Here is an 18176-nt window from a genome sequence, read left to right on the forward strand (position 1 = left end):
ACTGGTCATGCTTACAATTTCTGACATGGGAGACATACTGTCAGGCAGAATTCTTCATCATGTAAAATGTACTCTGAGCTATAACATTAAAAATATTTAGTAATCTTGTAGAAACTGCAGCATGAACACCTGGTATATGTCTTTACACAAGAGGTTTTTGACAAATGGGCTTTTTGTAGTTGAAATATAGCCAAGACACATTAACAGTGCTATGCACAATGTATTTACTATCATGTTGTTGTGTATATTTTGCTATATAGCAAGTTCGTGCATGAGGCATTTTTGGAATCACTGTGTTTTTAATGATTTTTTCCTCAGTGCTTGTTCAGAGTGTGGTTATCTGAGAAAGAGGAGTCTCTGAGTAAGGTCCAAAGAAGAGACTTCAAAGACCAGACAGAACTGAGTGTGAATGTGAGGAGGCTTGCAGTAAGTATTTGTGTTATGCCAGGAATGTGCTCACCCTTCACAAGGCTGCGGAAAGCAAAGCATCCAGATACACTTTTTAAAATTAAATTGTGGTTATTTTTTTCCTTGCTTTTATCTACCATTAAAATCTAATGGACTAGAAACAAAAAAAAAAAACATGGAGTCGTTGGTTTTTAATGGGCACATAGTTTGCAGCATTTCAGAATAGGCTCACAAGGGACAGGTGTATCTGTCATAAAAAAAAATTCTGGTTTATTCATTTAAGCACGTGTGGGACTTTTCTTCATTTATTATAATATTATTATAATAAATATTATAGTATAATAAATATAATATTAAGCAGAGTTTTAGCAAACACCTTTTCTGCAGTGCTGTATAGAATAGAAAAAGGAAGCCAAAAATAATACATGCAGATGATAAAGCATGTTCAGCTGGTCCTGTCTTCATAGTGGATGGAATAGAGCAGTAATGTGCAAACCATGGCCCCTCAAATGATGTCTAACTTCAATTCCCTGTGGACAGTAGAGAGAATTATCATAATGTAAAGAGACAATGCTCAACAATATAATTTCAAACAAAGCTGCAAAGGCATTTTTAACCACCCAGTTTTTTACTTTATCTGTTTAAATAATTATGTTGAGAATCTTCACGTTATTGCTTTGTAATTATGCCCCCAGATGGTGCAGGGCCAAAGGTCTGACATCCTTGATTTATAAGGTGCCTGATATCTAGATGTGACACAAACTAAAGTCCTTCCTTCCTTCTATTCATAATTGATATTTCACTGCTGGTATAGGCTGTGTCTTCTTTATAGTCACTGCAACATTTTCTAAGGCATAATATGTTGGTGTGGAGCGCCTGTGCAGGCGCTTAGTATTTTGCCAAAGATTTGCTTTCTAGTAATATACCCCATTCCTTAAAATGATAATGACCAATAAAGATTGCGCTATTAGCACCTAATGTGACTTGAATTCCATTACTGCACAGAGTTTTATTAATGAAATAAAACAGGTGAAATATGTTTAGCAGATGGACAGGCTTATTTTCTTCTTTGCTTTTAGGTTTTAAAGGAGGAAATGGGAATGAAACGCAAGGCTTTGGACCATCTCCATGAGATAGCACAGGATTTGGTTCAGCTTGTTGGTAATAGTAAGGCTTCTAGGAAGCTGAAGAGTGACATGGAAGATCTTGCCCAGAGGTGGGACGGGCTTGTGCATCAGCTGGAGGACTACACTAACCAGGTTTGCTGAAAAATGGATTTTTATAATAACATTCATTTCATATGCAAAGTACAAACCTTTGGTTTCTTTCGCTACAAATGAGTGTTCTGTGTTCCATGTTCCAAGTAACCAAGGCTCTATTAGGCTTCAGTGCACATATTTTTTAAATAGCACATTTTGTTCAATTATAAATTTAAAATCCGAATGCAATATACACTTGCTTTAGTCCAGGGGTAGGAACCCGCGGCTCCAGAGCCTCATGCGGCTCTTCATCCTGCTTGCTGCGGCTCGGTCTTGTGGCTTTACCTGTCACGTTGTCTATACAGCCCTCACAGTTGCTGGTGGCTTCTTGAGTGTGTGACTGCGGTAAGCTAACGGTTAGCTTACCGCGGTCGCACATTCAGGAAGCCGCCAGAAGGTGCAAGGGCTGTATAGACGTCCCAGGTGTGACAGACAAGACCGAGCTGCAGCAAGATGGATGGTTCATCATGGTCCTTACCGCGGTCACACACTCAAGACAGAAGAGGGAAATTCAGCATGGAGAAGTCACATTAAACAGATGAGAACACTAGTATTTAATAGGGCTATTCAGTGTTTAATTTATTTCAAAGTAGGCCTGCACATACACACTGCACTTCTGTTTCTTGTATTCTGTTGTTGTAGCAATTAAAATGAAAAAAAGGTTAAAACTTTTAAAAGTTTATAAGCTGTGTTATGCTTTGCGGCTCCAGATTATTTCTCTTTAGTGGAAGAGGGGACAAAATGGCTCTTTTGATAGTAAAGGTTGCTGACCCCTGCTTTAGTCGAATGGAACATAGAATTATATCATTTCCTTAACCATGCTTTCTTTGCTACTTTCTTTTCAGGTTTCAGAAGCTGTATCCACATTAGGGGTTACCCAAGTATCACGCAAGGTTGTGATTGAAACTGTAACAGTTAAAGAACATGAATTCATTCATCTAACCAAGCAAGACCTGCCCCCTCCACCACCCCCAAAGAAACGACAATTGCTCCTGGATTCAGAGGAGAAGAAAAGGTGGGTTTTGAGTAGAATTTATAGTGTTTATTAAATGTAGTTGTTTGCTTCCACTGCAACTTCCTTTTATCCTCACCTTGATATATTTAGTTTACTGGAATACTAGACAAATAGCAAACGTAAGACCATTTATTGATCTATGATGAAGTCTTTCAGTATCAAATGTGTGCCCCACACAGCACTTTGGGACTATATACACAACATCCTTGCCTAAAATACACCCAAGGTGGGCGGGCGTATTCGACATTGTGTATGATATTGTGTTTGAATCTGCAACATGTATCCTTTTCCAAACCTTATTGTTTAATGCTAGGAAGTGTATCCTCCTTCAATGGATGGCACATTCTTCCCCGACACTTACTAGATGGCTCCGCCTACTTAGAGCCCTACTCCTTCTGATACAACTCACCTACACTGCAAGGGGGTGCCCCAAAAATATGACAAGATATGGGGAGAATGGGCTGAGGCTATAGACTTAACACTGTATGGGTAACCCTCTAAAACTATTGCCCATCCCTTCACTGAGAACCCAAAAGCCACCTTTTATCTCTTAGCAGGTGACTGAACATCATCCTGAGTAGGTTATCACCGACTGATCAATATAGCTGTACTGGGTGTAAAAGGAACAGTAAATAAAAGTCTTTAAAAGGAATGACAATACAATGCACTGTTGCCCTGCACTGGAAAAACATGTGTGTTTGCTTTAAAAACACAACTATAGTTTATATAAACAAGCTGCTGTGTAGCCATGCGGGCAGCCATTCAATTACAGGATACAGAATTGATAACCGATAGATTCTGAAGAATCCCATTGTATACTTTAGAGCATATCTTTTAACTGTTGGTAATCCTGTGCCTTTTCTCCTTTTTCAGCTTTGAATGGCTGCCCCCTTGGCTAAGCAGCAACTTGTTTATATAAACTATGGTTGAGTTTCTGAAGCAAATACACCAGTTTTACCAGTGCACAGCAACTCTACATAATATTGTCATTATTTTAAAACACTTTCAGTTTTTGGTGTTACTGTTCCTTACAGAAACACATTTGTAGAACCAATGTTGTATAGTTTATTGTCTCAATGTTACAAATGCCTAAATAAAAACCTTTAAAAAAAACGTGTGCCTCCGGAAAGAGCTGTTAGACATATTTTGTTTTTTTAATTTTTTCTTCCAGATTTGATGCAGAAGCTGCTGAGCTGTTGAATTGGATGGTTAAATTTAAAGCTGCCCTTCAAGCTGCAGAGATCAGTGACTATAGGAAGATTAGAGAAACCTTGGACATAAAAGAAATGCTAAAGGTAAAGTGAAACGCTGGGGAAGGAAGTCTCTATGAATATGGGGTTTTGTCTGTTGTAAACTATGTACAAGCCAAAGGTATGATCAGCAGTCAACCTGCATAATCTTTATGCTCCAGCCTTATTGGCTGCCTGCTCTGCCAAACAAAAGATAATGGAGTCGTCTGCATTGTGTGTACATAAATATCATCAGGGAGACTTTATGAGAGAATTTCATGGGGCAGTTTTATAGGGTTATAGGATATGCATCATCAATTATGTGCTCTATTTTTTTTCTGTTCATGCTCACTATGTAAATCTATGCATTAGCCCTGTATTTTCACATTCCTGTAGGAACTCGGGAATTACATTAAATTTCCATAGTTATTTATAGAAACTCAAAAATCATTCACTTCCGCTTTTGGGTGTAACTTCAGTTGGGATAGAAATATTAAAGACATGTTTGAATAATCTATAAAATAAGCCAAGAATAGGCAACTGGTTGTATTTCAGATGTTGTTGAATTACAACTCGCAAGATCCCAATGACAGCTAAAATGGGGTGCTGGTTAAAGTGTAAAGAAATCTTTAGGTCTGTTATGGAGAACAGAAATGTATTCTTGCATTTTGGCCCAATACTGTCTTTAAAGTAAAGGTTTCCTTTAATTTCCTGAGACATTTGCATGAGTAAAGTTTGCTTTGTTTATATTTAATTTCAGGCTATGGAGACAGAAAAGATGGAAAGAACACAAATATTTAAAGAACTTTCCTTAAATGGACAACATATGTTAGAGATGTGCAAACAAGGTATGTCAGTATTGCTCATTAAACTAGTTGTGAAGTGCCTATATGCTGTATAACTTCTACCTAACTTGACCAAAAGGCTTAATAATGAAAAATAAAACCACAACCACCTAAATAGAAATGTATATGCAGAACAGACAGTAAACAAACCCCAGGCAGCATACTCACTAAGGGCAGCATACTCACTAAGGGCAGCATACTCACATGGCTTGGACAACACAGGAGGGCTGTTGATCCAGCACAGGTTGTTGGAGGAGGCATATTTAAATAGGCCATTAATTGGGCTATTCCTTGCAGCTGGATGGTAGGCAGTGTCAGATGGGGAACTCAGACAGGGAGAAAGTCGCTGATATTATACACCATTCATACTGGCTCCTGTAGTTCTAAACCAAGGAGTTCCTGGGAAGGTACAGTATGATAATACAATGTTAAAGTTCATTTAACTACTGGATTAAACATTTAGCAAAGAGATGCCAGTTGTTACCTGTGCTAGACTAATTCTGATTTAATCTGCATCGTTCCTGAGTATACGATGAAGGAAAAGGAGCAAGAGGTGTTTTTTTTCCCTTTAGTATTCTTCTTTACAAAGAGTGTGTTTGAGCATGGAATTCTTCCAATGTACTTATTGGTTACTAAAATGCCTTGGAGCATCCTTATTGCAGAATAAGCATTTTTTATTTAGTGGCTTTCTTTGGCTGCACCTAGCAGAGGAAGTGGCAAGACACCATTTCAGCTCTATGTTGACTATTGGTTCATTTATACAGCTGTTCAAATATTATTCGGAGGTTGCTGAATGATGGCTGACCTTTTTCTTATCATTTAATTTCCTGACTTTTCTCAACTGTCAGCACAATTCAGCCTGAACTAGCACACCTTTTCTGCCATACATTGATGGGTACTCAAATAAAGTGTTACATTTATTCTTGAAGGGTATTGGCAGCAAGGCAGCAAAGCTGAGTTTTCCAAGCAAAGGGGTTAGTGTATAAGTGAGACAGTAAAATGGGCGATGATGCAGTGAAATGAGTTGTCCTTCCCCTTTAAATGGGGCATGGATGCTTTCATTTTGTTTCCCCCATGCTTGGAGGGCATTTAACTTTGTCCTAATAATGAGATTTTTTAGAACTCTGTATTTTAATATTTCATGGTACCCCCTTCTGGAAATATTGGATTTAAAGCATTGTAAGCAACATCAATCAGCAAATCCACATAACTACTTTTAGAGTGGGATCATACCATAGTCGTACTGATGAAAGCAATTATACGTTTAAATCATTTACTGCATGTGGGTCTGCTTTCAAAGGTGAAATTTAGCTTTTCTCGGGTAGCCAGAGGTTAATTTCACCTTTCTCGAAGTACTCATGAGTGTATAATAGGGACATATTTATTAAGGGTTAAAATAGAGAATTCACCCCCTGATTGGTATCTTTAATTTGAAGGCCTGTGATTCATGTTTGTGACACAGAAAGAAAACAAGAGGATTCAGAGAAGCATAACATACTTTATAATACTATTATATATTTTATTATATATGTGCACAACTAACTAATCATTGTGTGTGCGTTTTGCACTGACATCTTGTTTCTGGGGATTGTTGCAGAAGATATACCTGATGAAGAACTTACAAACTCCCTGAATAGGCTGCAGTCTGAATGGAAAGAGGCCTCCCAGCAACTGGACGAGTCGAAGAAGGGGATACAGTATCAGGATGATATCAATGCTCATTTCAGAGAGCTGGAGAACTTGGAGCAAATGTTAAACCAAGTAGAGGAAAGACTGGCTACCCCTGCATCTCAAGAACATTCATTGGAATCCTTAGTGGAATCCAGTAAGGTCAGTAATTGTAGTTGCATTGTAATAATACTGTTCAACAAGCAGCTTCCCTTTTCCCTACAAGTACCCCTTCAGCGTTGAAGCCAAAAAGCAAATTTTTATAATCCTTATTAAAAAGAAATGAACAACAGACTAATACCTCCAGGGATATGCATACAACTGGCTACCTTGACCTTCTCTACAAGATAATGGTAAATCTACCATTGTTTAATACCAATGAGAAGACTTTGTAATAAATGGTTTATTTTGATTGGGTTTTTAATTTGGCAAGTGTTGTTAACGTATGTCTGGCAGTGTTAGGCTATTGTCTTTTAAATAGTATGACATAGTCATTTTGCATTGATCACTGTGATGATTTTATCAATATTTGTAGATTATCTTTTCCATTTACAGCTCTAGCTGGCTGAGGATAAAGAGGCATAGCTTTAATATCTTTTTTTATAAAAGCATCTCAGTGTAGAAATGTATAAACAGTGTCTTATTATTCTCATTATTCATTACAGTCTGCTTTATTTCATATATTCTGCAAAGTGCAATTAAAAAAGGTGATATATAAATGGATTTATATCTCACACCTAAAAATGGGTTTCTATAGCACACTGTGGATTTTGCTGGAACATTCATTTTTAATGTTGAGCTTTTCTTTTTAGGAAAATGTGTCCAGACTCAATGAGATAAACTTACGTATTGAAAACATAAAACCAACTGTGCTGGTACTGAACTCCCACCCAATGGCTCCAGGTTTCATTCAATCCAGTTTAAATGACTGTCTGGATCAGTACCATAGAGTGAAGAACAGAGCTGAGCAAGAAGTTCAGGAACTTCAGAAAGGTTTGTGTTTAAAAGATACCGTAACACAGTAGTGACATAGTATACATTCTAAACTACAGTTTGGATTACACAAGTATGTGATCCGTTATCTGGAAACCCATTATCCTAAAAGCTCAGAATTACAGAAAGGTTGTGTCCCATAAACTCCATCTTACCAAAATAATCAAAATGTTTAAAAAAGATTTCCTTTTTGTCTGTAATGATAAAACAATACCTTGTACTTGATCCAAACTAAGATATAATTAATCCTTAGTGTAAGCAAAACCAGCCTATTGGGTTTATTTTAATGTTTACATGATTTTCTAGTAGATTTAAGGTATGAAGTTCCAACTTATGGAAAGATCCGTCATCTGGAAAACCCCATGTCCCCAGCATTCTGGATAACAGTCTCATATCTGTATTTCCCACTACAACTGATAATTATTCCTATGGTAAAATTATTGAAAAAAATGGAGCCATATTATCGGTGTTGATATATGAATATTAACATGTTGTTTCTTTTTGAAGCCTTGGAACGTCAACCCAGTCAATCTTACCTGCAAACAAGAACAATTGCAAAAGAAACTTTGTTGGTGTGTCATCAAAAAGTACAAGCCCCCTTAAATGGCCTCTGTGACCCAGTGGCAGTGGAGAAGGCCCTGCAAGAGGCTAAGGTGGGTTTTCAAAAGCAAATATTTTGTTCTGTACGCTATAACCTAGTGTAACCCCTGTTCTGAAGGGACAGTAATATAAGTCAAATAGTAGCTGTACAATAAAAGCGTTTTGCCTTTATTCTGCAGTTTGTCAGAAACACTGTAAAGTGTTTAGGCCAAGTTTTAAGGGATACTGTCATGGGAAAAAATTGTAAAGAGTAATTGAAGTTTATCAGAGCACAAGTCACATGACCAGGAGCAGCTGGGAAATTGACAAAATGTCTAGCCCCATGTCAGATTTCAAAATTGAATATAAAAAAATCTGTTTGCTCTGTTTGCTCTGGATTTCAGTACAGAATTCTGCTGGAGAAGCACTATTAACTGATTCATTTTGAAAAAAAAAAATGTTTTTCCCATGACAGTATCCCTTTAAGAGAAGTGTGTAATGAGCAGAACTTTTTCCCCAAACTACTATTTATAGTAAAAGTAAAAAAAAATATCAGACAAGTAAAAATACTTTTCCCTTTTACAGAGTCTCTCACAAACAATAGATGATCAGAAGACAAATATCGACAAACTGTTCTCTGAAACAAAACTTCTGCAGAGTCGGGCACCAGAAGACACAACACAGGTTTATATGACTGAGTGTAAGGATGTAGAGGATCAGTGGTATAAATTAAAGAAAGATGTTGCTGGCAGGCTTTCCATACTTGAGGATATTTCTTCCAAACTTCAAGTATTTGAGGTAAACCAACAAATTTGTGCTTGCCAAAAGTCCAGTTGGTTGGATTTCCTGTAATGTTGTTTCAACCTTGAATCTCCCAGACTATCTACTTTCTGACCTTTTCTATGCACACTATACTTTGAGACTTTTCTTGGTACACCTTTCAGTTTCCGTATAATTACATGTAGGCACATTTGTCATACCACATATGCATAGCTCATTTGATTGGAGGTAGCAAACCTAGATTTATCTGTACTTTTATTAGACACTGGCAGTTGTTAGTATAATCAGGGATTACAATGATGGAAAATGACATACAGTAGAAGTAAGCCTGTGTTGGGCAGACCCCACTTTACAAAGACACCTCCATGCCCATCTTCTTATCTAGGACTTAAAACTAAACTCTGAAACCGGACATTTTAAAAATCACGGATGAGCAAATCATGAAGTCAAAAAGTAAATGTGTTTTTAAATAATTAATGGTGTAGGGATATTCAAAAATTATTTTTAATCTCTGCCACCCCTTAAATGATTTGCCAGTCTGTTTCATGTTCCTAGGCTTCAAAATACACATGATTGTCTGATCTGAAACACTTGATTCTTATCCAAGTAGTTCTATAGTTATTCCACGCACAGTGTACACGGTATTTGGAGGACACACTGCCTTGACAATACCTTGTTCTATGTATATTGCCATAGTCAGCAGCGCCACAAAATTATATACAATGCGCCCAAAGATGTAAACATTAATTTGTGCTAAATTTTTAATGGTGCACTAAAGGAAAAAGAAAATCTCTGGAGACGGCAGAATACCCTAGTATACGTTAATTTTCCATTTCACACCTTACCGTAATCCAAATTTCTGGCTTGATATGTTATTTCTAATGAATTTATGTCTATGGTCCTTTTACATAGCCACCCTCCCAATATACATCAGTTTATGGTTTATCACTTTATAGCCTTTTTTAACAAAATCACTTCATTTCAGGGGCTCAGAAGTAATTGGACAAATTAAAAAACTGAAAATCAAATGTTCATTTACTTGGTTGAACACCCTTTGCTGGCAATGACAGCCTGAAGTCTTGAACTCATGGACATCACCAGATTCTGGGTTTCCTCCTTTTTAATGCTCTACCAGGCCTTTACCGCAGCGCTTTCAGTTGCTGTTTGTTTGTGGGCATTTTTTTCCGAAGTTTAGTCTTCAACAAGGGAAATGCATGCTCAATTAGGTTCAGATCAGGTGACTGACTTGGCCATTCAAGGATATTCCCCTTCTTTGCTTTAATAAACTTCTGAGTTGCTTTGGCTGTATGTTTTGGGTCATTGTCCATCTTTTGAATGTTGGCCTGGAACATAGTATTTGTACCTGGATAGAGAACTGGCTAAAAGATAGACTACAAAGAGTGGTGGTAAATGGTACATTTTCTAATTGGACCAGTGTTGTTAGTGGAGTACCGCAGGGCTCTGTACTAGGTCCCTTGCTTTTCAACTTGTTTATTAATGACCTGGAGGTGGGCATTGAAAGTACTGTTTCATTTTTGCAGATGATACTAAATTGTGCAGAACTATAGGTTCCATGCAGGATGCTTCCACTTTGCAGAGTGATTTGTCTAAACTGGAAAACTGGGCAGCAAACTGGAAAATGAGGTTCAATGTTGATAAATGCAAGGTTATGCACTTTGGCAAAACTAATATAAATGCAAGTTATACACTTAATGGCAGTGTGTTGGGAGTTTCCTTAAATGAGAAGGATCTAGGGGTTTTTGTAGATAACACGTCTAATTCTGGGCAGTGTCATTCTGTGGCTACTAAAGCAAATAATGTCCTGTCTTGCATAAAAAAGGGCATTAACTCAACATAATTATGCCTCTTTATAGGTCCCTGGTAAGGCCTCATCTGGAGTATGCAGTGCAGTTTTGGACTTTAGAACTTAAGAGGGATATAAATGAGCTGGAGAGAGTGCAGAGACGTGCAACTAAATTGGTTAGAGGGATGGAAGACTTAAATTATTAGAGTAGACTGTCAAGGTTGGGGTTGTTTTCTGTGGAAAAAAGGGGCTTGCGAGGGGACATGATTACACTTTACAAGTACATTAGAGGACATTATAGACAAATAGCAGGGGACCTTTTTACCCATAAAGTGGATCACCGTACCAGAGGCCACCCCTTTAGACTAGAAGAAAAGAACTTTCATTTGAAGCAACGTAGGGGGTTCTTCACAGTCAGGACAGTGAGGTTGTGGAATGCACTGCCGGGTGATGTTGTGATGGCTGATTCAGTTAATGCCTTTAAGAATGGCTTGGATGATTTTTTGGAAAGACATAATATCAAAGGCTACTGTGATACTAAACTCTATTATTAGTATAGGTATGGGTATTTAGAATTTAATTAAAAGTAGGGAGGGGTGTGTGTATGGATGCTGGGTTTTCATTTGGAGGCGTTGAACTTGATGGACTTTGTCTTTTTTCAACCCAATTTAACTATGTAACTATGTATTATCTCAATCGATTTGTGTGCATTTAGCTGGATTTGAGCAGACAGTGTCTCTAAAAACCTCAGAATTCATTTGGCTGCTTCTGTCCTGTGTCGCATCATTGATAAACATTAAGTGTCCCAGTGCCACTGGCAGCCATGCACGCCCAAGCCATCACACTGCTTCCGCCATGTTTTAAAGATGATGTGGTATGCTTTGGATCATGAGCTGTTCCACACCTTTTCCAAACTGTTTTTCCCCCATCATTCTGGTAGAGGTTTATCTTGGTTTCATCTGTCCAAAAAATGTTTTTCCAGAACTGTGCTGGCTTTTTTAGATGTTTTTTTTTTTATTATTATTTTTCAGCAAAGTCCAATCTTGCCTTTCTATTCTTGCACCTTGTGCCTTGCAGTGCACCCTCTGTATTTACTTTCATGCAGTCTTCTCTTTATGGTAGACTTGGATATTGATACGCCTACCTCCTGATGTTCAGTTGTTTGGCTGTTGTGAAGGGGTTTCTCTTCACCATGGAAATGATTCTGTGATCATCCACCACTGTTGTCTTCTGTGGACGTACAGGTCTTTTTACGTTGCTTTTTACGAGTTCACCAGTGCTTTCTTTCTTTCTTCGGATGTACCAAACTGTAGATTTTGCCACTCCTTATATTGTAGCAATTTCTCGGATGGGTTTTTTCTGTTTTTGCAGCTTAAGGATGGCTTGTTTCACTTGCATGGAGAGCTCCTCTGACCGCATGTTGTATGTTCACAGCAAAATCTTCCACACACAAGAACCCCCCTCAAATCAACTCCAGGGCTTTTATCTGCTTCATTGATAATGACATAACTAAGGAATTGCCCACTCCTGCCCATGAAATACCCTTTGAGTCAATTGTCTAATTGCTTTTGAGCCGCTGCAAATGAAGTGATTGTGTTAAAAAAAGTTCCTCACATTTTTATGCAATCTTTTTGTTCAACCCACTGAATTAAAGCTGAAAGTCTGCATCTTCAACTTCATCTGAGTTGTTTCATTTCATTGTGGTAATGTACAGAACCAAAATTAGAAAAAAAAGTTGTCTCTGTCCAAATATTTATGAACCTAACTGCTTGAGAGACACCATAGCTTTTTTGCAATCAGCTTAAAAAGGGAACTGAAATGTTCTAAATGCTTCTTTTGAATATCATGATAGTTATTGAATTATTTAACAATGGTATCGCTTTTATTCCACATTGTTTTGTTTCACATAAATGGTATGATCCGGTGACTTTTTAACTAGCTAACGCAAAACATCTTTACCTTAAGGAAACAGTGACCTCCAGTGGCCACTTTATCATAAAAAGAAAAGCTGAAGTGTTTGACAAGAATGAATCATGGCAGTACAGGTATAGGATCCCTTATCCGGAATCCCGATATCCAGAAAGCTCCGAATTACAGAATGGCTGTCTCCCATAGACTCCATTTTATCCAAATAATCCAAAAATTTTAAAAATGATTCCCTTTTTCTCTGTAATAATAAAACAGTAGCTTGTGCTTGATCAAGCACAAGCTACTGTTTGACAAGAATGAATCATGGCAGTACAGGTATAGGATCCCTTATCCGGAATCCCGATATCCAGAAAGCTCCGAATTACAGAATGGCTGTCTCCCATAGACTCCATTTTATCCAAATAATCCAAAAATTTTAAAAATGATTCCCTTTTTCTCTGTAATAATGAAACAGTAGCTTGTGCTTGATCCCAACTAAAATATAATTAATCCTTATTGGAAGCAAAACCAGTCTATTGGGTTTATTTAATGTTTAAATGAATTTCTAGTAGACTTAAGGCATGAAGACCTAAATTACGGAAAGATCCGTTACCTGAAAACCCCAGGTCCCGAGCATTCTGGATAACAGGTCCCTTTCCTGTACTATTTTACTTGCATGTATTTTTTTTTTAATGTACAAAAGGAAGATTCGATACCTTTGGTTATTTACTTATAATTAAATCCACTTAGTTATAGCAGAGGTCTTACCCAAGTAAGTATAAGAAGAAAAAAAAAAGAGAAGAGTAACACGCTTTAACAAGTTATTAAATATAATGTGTCACTATAAAAAACCTTAATTCCTCACCGCTTATAAAACCAGTCCTACAGATTTGGAGATTGGTAACTAGTTTGACTGTGCAATAATAATATTAATAATAATAATAATAATAATAATAATAATAAGTCAGTGCAATAGTTCCAATTAATTAATTTTAAAAAATAATTGGTTATTCTATTTAAAAAGATTCAATTTATTACAGTGCTTAATAAAGAATAATAAATTGATTTTAGCACAAAGTGCTTCTATTAATTCATTCCAAATTCATCAATTAGCTAAAAATTCATTGATCTAAAGTGCAGTGCAATATATATTATGATTCCGATTCCCAATTAATTGTAATAGGTAAATAAAAAGTAATTATGTGACAAAAAGTAAGTTAGGATATATTATAGAAGCGCTTTGCTTAAATTCATAAGAAGGTAGTGAGAAAATTATATGAATCCGGTGGAGTTGTCCCAATAATTGCTGCCTAATATTTTCTATCCCTGGGACACCACACAGTAGGAGATAATCCAAAATTGCTCAATGCCCTATAATTCCCTTTATAATTGTGATTATTCTCCCCTGTTATGTATACACTTTATTAGGCCTTTTACAAATGCAGACATTATTGGATTACAACCTCCTCGCAATGCACATTCCAGGAGCTGGAGGAGTATGGAGAAAATAAGTTGCTTTCATGGAGAAAGAAATCATTCATATGGTTGTGTCCTTAAACCCTGCATTCCTCCTGGTTCACTTGTCACTGTTATCTTTGTATCTATATTAGAAAACACACAAGATATTGCAAAGCCAAGGCCTTTTAAGAGTAAGGCCACATTGGGGGTTTTGAGGAGATTTGGTCGCTTGGCGACTAATCGCTTAGTCTTTGCGGCAACCCATCTCCCCAAACGCCTTCCCTCACTCTGCGCCGGCTAAAATGAAAAAACACAGACGCTAATCACATGCGGCGATTCGTTTTCCGAAGTTTTCTCGTGAGGCGTGTGATTAGCACCGGCGTTTTTTCATTTTAGCCAGCACAGAGTGAGGGAAGGCGTTTTGTGAGATTGATCATCACAAAGACGAGTCGATTAGTCGCCAGTCGACCAAATCTCCCCAAAACGCCCAGTGTGGCCTTACCCTTAGGCTTAGTCCACACCAGGCAATTTGGGGAATTCAGGGCTGTAATGAGAGTCACCTGCGTTATGACACACGCGTCGCTTCATTTTCCGAAGTTGCTCGAAGTTTCCTTGTGAGGCAACTTCGGAAAACGAAGCGCCGTATGTGTCATAACGCATGCAACTCTCATTACAGCCGGCGCAGGAGAAGAGGAAGCGGTTCGGGGAGATTAGTCGCCTCAAAGAAGAGGCAATTAGTCGCCAGGCGCTAAATCTCCCCGAATCGCCTGGTGTGGACTAAGCCTAATGATATTCATTTCTATTAATTTCTATGAATGAATAGACACACCAGTTTTGCTTTCACAGTTAAGGGTTGTCCATGTACTAAAGTATACCCTCACAGAGAAGTATATCTATAAAGCTAACTGGCCATAGCCAGTTGTGTATTCAGTTATCCCAGCTGTGTGCAGTTGAAATCATTGGATTGGATCTCCGTCAGTGTGGCTATCATTGTGTCCTCAAGTTTGGCCTGTCCTTTTGTGTTTGGTGACCCCAAGCTGTAGAGAAGGGCACAATAAAGAAGACCCACTAAGCATTAAACTGCCTGTTTCTAATTAGCCAAAAGCTTCCGTGTACAGTGACATTTTCAGACAACCCTTTTGCAAGGGAGGGATAAAACACTTCTTGGGACTTAATTCTTTAAATTGGACCAAGGAAGGGATAAGGGATTTCTGGTTCAAACAAAAGCTATCTGTAGTCTCTGCCAGTTCTTAATATGCTGGGCAGCATGATATTGGACGCATGTAGCCCAAAGCTATACAAATGGCACATTGAACAAAATACAATCTGTTTCCCTTTGATAAAATATATTGGCTCAGTCATTATTTTATTTAATATTTATTAGTTTGTTGTTCTATGTATTATTAAAACATTTTACGCAAATGGAGATACACGCATAAAAAAATATATATAAAAAAATATATATATATAAACACGTGTCAAGTATTTATTATTGTTTCTAACTTTTTCTGCTGGGGAAGTATTATTATTGCTACAGTTATTTCTAAACCAATATTTTCCACAGTGCTTTCCATGTGTGCATAATAATTGCCAAACCAATACAATAGGTTTAAAATGGGTCCTGTTTGGATGGGGCTTACTGTCTTAAGGGATAGGTATAAGCACCCCTTAGTATGTGGCTGTATGGGGAAGCATATGATGGATAAATATTAATTCCACAGCTGTTAGTAGGGAGTAAGTTTTTTCATGGAAGATTTGAAAGTCTGCAGCGTAAAGCAGGCTAGGCACGGTATGGTCACCTTAAGAACTGTATTTTGTTCTTTGATAATGATTTCCATACATAGGGAGATGCTCTGGTGTAGTATTGTAGTCGTGTACATGAGGTTATTAGAAAGGAGGAAAGTCTAAGGTCAGTGGCGGAATGATACTGTGCAGTTGCTGGGTATTTACTAGAAACTGCTCTAAAAGACACACAGCTAAAGCTAGCCATGGACACAAATATACCGATGTACAAAATAAGGTTTGCATGATTTTCAGACCGTGTGGGGTATCCTGACTATTTTCCTATCATGGCAATTGGTTGTTCAATCAATCGGACAGGTTAAAATATCGTATGTATTGGCTATCTGATGATATCAATGGGTAACTGTCACTACTATTTGTCGGACATAACTTTCATATGGTTGCTGCCTTGTCAATGAATGACCAGAACATTGTCTGATTTGTTCTTTTTCCTACTTATTTTAATCTTAATGGTTATTGGTAGGTCGTTGAAACAAATGAGTTTGTCACACAAAGAATAAAATCTGCACATTTATAGCCATCTTAACGTATGTACACTGAAAGTAGGGCTTATCTGAGTACCATTTATTTGTTTATTTGTTCTTTTGCTTCCTATTAATATCTGTTTTGGATGTCTAAGAGCATAGACACACACTCAAATTCAGCCCAGCAACAAATCTCTTCTTCTTCGGGGCGTCTAATCTCCCCGTACTGTCTCCCGCCGGCTAGAATGTAAATCGCCGGCGGGATGGCAATCAGTGCGCTTCGTTTTCCATTGCCTCACGAGGAAACTTCAGGCTACTTTGGAAAACAAAGCAATCCGAGTGCCATCCCAACGTCGACTTAGATTCTAGCCAGCGGGAGGCAGTTCCCTGAATCTAAGTGTGTGTCTCTGCCCTTACCCAAGTAAATTTGACAATGCATAGTCGCTATCCCAGCCAAACAAACCTACAGAACAGCTCCTTGTGTAATACTGTACCTGCCATGAAACAGATGACATGTCTTGCTACATTATCGGTGGAAAACAGTCTTATTAAAATATTAGTTCTATGGCTAAATAAATATGCATCCCTGTTCCATATGAATTGATCACACAGCAAGCTGGATTACTTCCTGTAGCCTATAGCCTTTATAAAAAGGTTTAATATCTTTTCTTGATATTGTAACCACTGAAAACTGTTATATATCTAGATATTTGTCACTTGTCCATACTGTACAAGTGTTCTTTAATCACATTAAACCTTTATAAAAAGGTTTAATATTTTTTCTTGATATTGTAACAACTGAAAACTATGATATATCTAGATATTTGTCACTTGTCCATCCCAGACGAGTGCTGTTCAATCACATATAAAACTTTTTATGTTTTTATTCACCAGGATGAATCAAAAACTGTCCAGAAATGGGTCAGTGATGCAAAAGATTTTATCCTAAATCAACATAGTACCTCTGAAGATTCCCAGGGAGTGCAGAGACAGCTGGACAAATGCATGGTATGAGCACTAGCCCTAAATCTTTCCAAACCTTATATTATGTATGTCTGGTAATACTGTGGGAATGTTGCTTCACAAGCTTTACTGTACATATAGCTGCTACTTTCACAAGCGTTGTTTATATGCAAACACATTTACAGATTTCCCTTGTGCCCCTTCCAGAAACTTGTTAATGAAATGGAAGCTGTGGAATCCTCCTTAAAAAAGCTGAATGAAGTAGAAGCTACTCTGAGTAGCCATCCAGATACTATGATCAATACCTGGGTACTGCCCAGACTGGCTGACCAGCAGGCACAGTGGGAACTTCTAAGCAAACAGGTGAGCACAGACTACAAAGGGTAGATACATTTCTCTGGGTATTCTGTGTTTTCATCATGATTTTCCATTGTTATCCTTCTTCTATCAAAAACAATGGATCTTCCACTTTATTCCGCATTATTTTTGCGTTTACATACCCATATTTGGTAGGGCAGTTTGGCCTGTATTTGCCCAATAGCCTGTATATGTATTCATCTTGGGATTCAGTTTTCAGAGATTAGTAGATCTATACTAACAGAAGCTCCACTTTAATTCCTGCAGGTCAAATATTTTAGGCTGTGGAGTTGTGTTCATAATCAGTCTCGTTTTATTGGCATACAACTGCCCAGTGGGATGAACAGTTAGATCTTGTGAGATTTGGCCAACAACACATGGCCAAACTGCAGTGATCCATTCCAGTACAAAGGAACTAATCAGCAGTGAGAAGGAGATGTGTCTCCTTTAACATCCATATCTGCTAATCCTCATTCCCATACCAAGAAGCGACATAGGCAGATTACATATTCGGTTTGGATAAAGCTTTTTGCGTAATTGTACCATTGAATTATTGTACTGGTAGTCGACTCCCCTCCAAAATAATTCCCATAATGTCTTGCAAGTAGGCAGACATGAATGATTAGAAACAGGTCTTGTTAGT

The 18176-nt window shown here is 37.7% G+C and overlaps 1 protein-coding gene across 3 annotated transcripts in view; it reads left to right on the plus strand.

The window, feature by feature from the left end:
* Nucleotides 1-18176, plus strand: part of utrn.L (utrophin L homeolog) — a 391980-nt gene that overhangs the window by 104979 nt on the left and 268825 nt on the right. For all 3 annotated transcript variants that reach the window (XM_041562715.1, XM_018263001.2, XM_018263003.2), the window contains exons 15-25: nucleotides 319-426; nucleotides 1488-1667; nucleotides 2513-2682; nucleotides 3854-3977; nucleotides 4672-4759; nucleotides 6354-6586; nucleotides 7237-7417; nucleotides 7925-8070; nucleotides 8582-8794; nucleotides 17108-17221; nucleotides 17384-17539. In XM_041562715.1, coding sequence (XP_041418649.1) covers nucleotides 319-426; nucleotides 1488-1667; nucleotides 2513-2682; nucleotides 3854-3977; nucleotides 4672-4759; nucleotides 6354-6586; nucleotides 7237-7417; nucleotides 7925-8070; nucleotides 8582-8794; nucleotides 17108-17221; nucleotides 17384-17539 — 1713 coding nt within the window. The remainder of the gene's footprint in view (nucleotides 1-318; nucleotides 427-1487; nucleotides 1668-2512; nucleotides 2683-3853; nucleotides 3978-4671; nucleotides 4760-6353; nucleotides 6587-7236; nucleotides 7418-7924; nucleotides 8071-8581; nucleotides 8795-17107; nucleotides 17222-17383; nucleotides 17540-18176) is intronic.

The sequence above is a fragment of the Xenopus laevis genome, chromosome 5L, assembly GCF_017654675.1.
Source record: "Xenopus laevis strain J_2021 chromosome 5L, Xenopus_laevis_v10.1, whole genome shotgun sequence".
NCBI lineage: Eukaryota > Metazoa > Chordata > Amphibia > Anura > Pipidae > Xenopus > Xenopus laevis.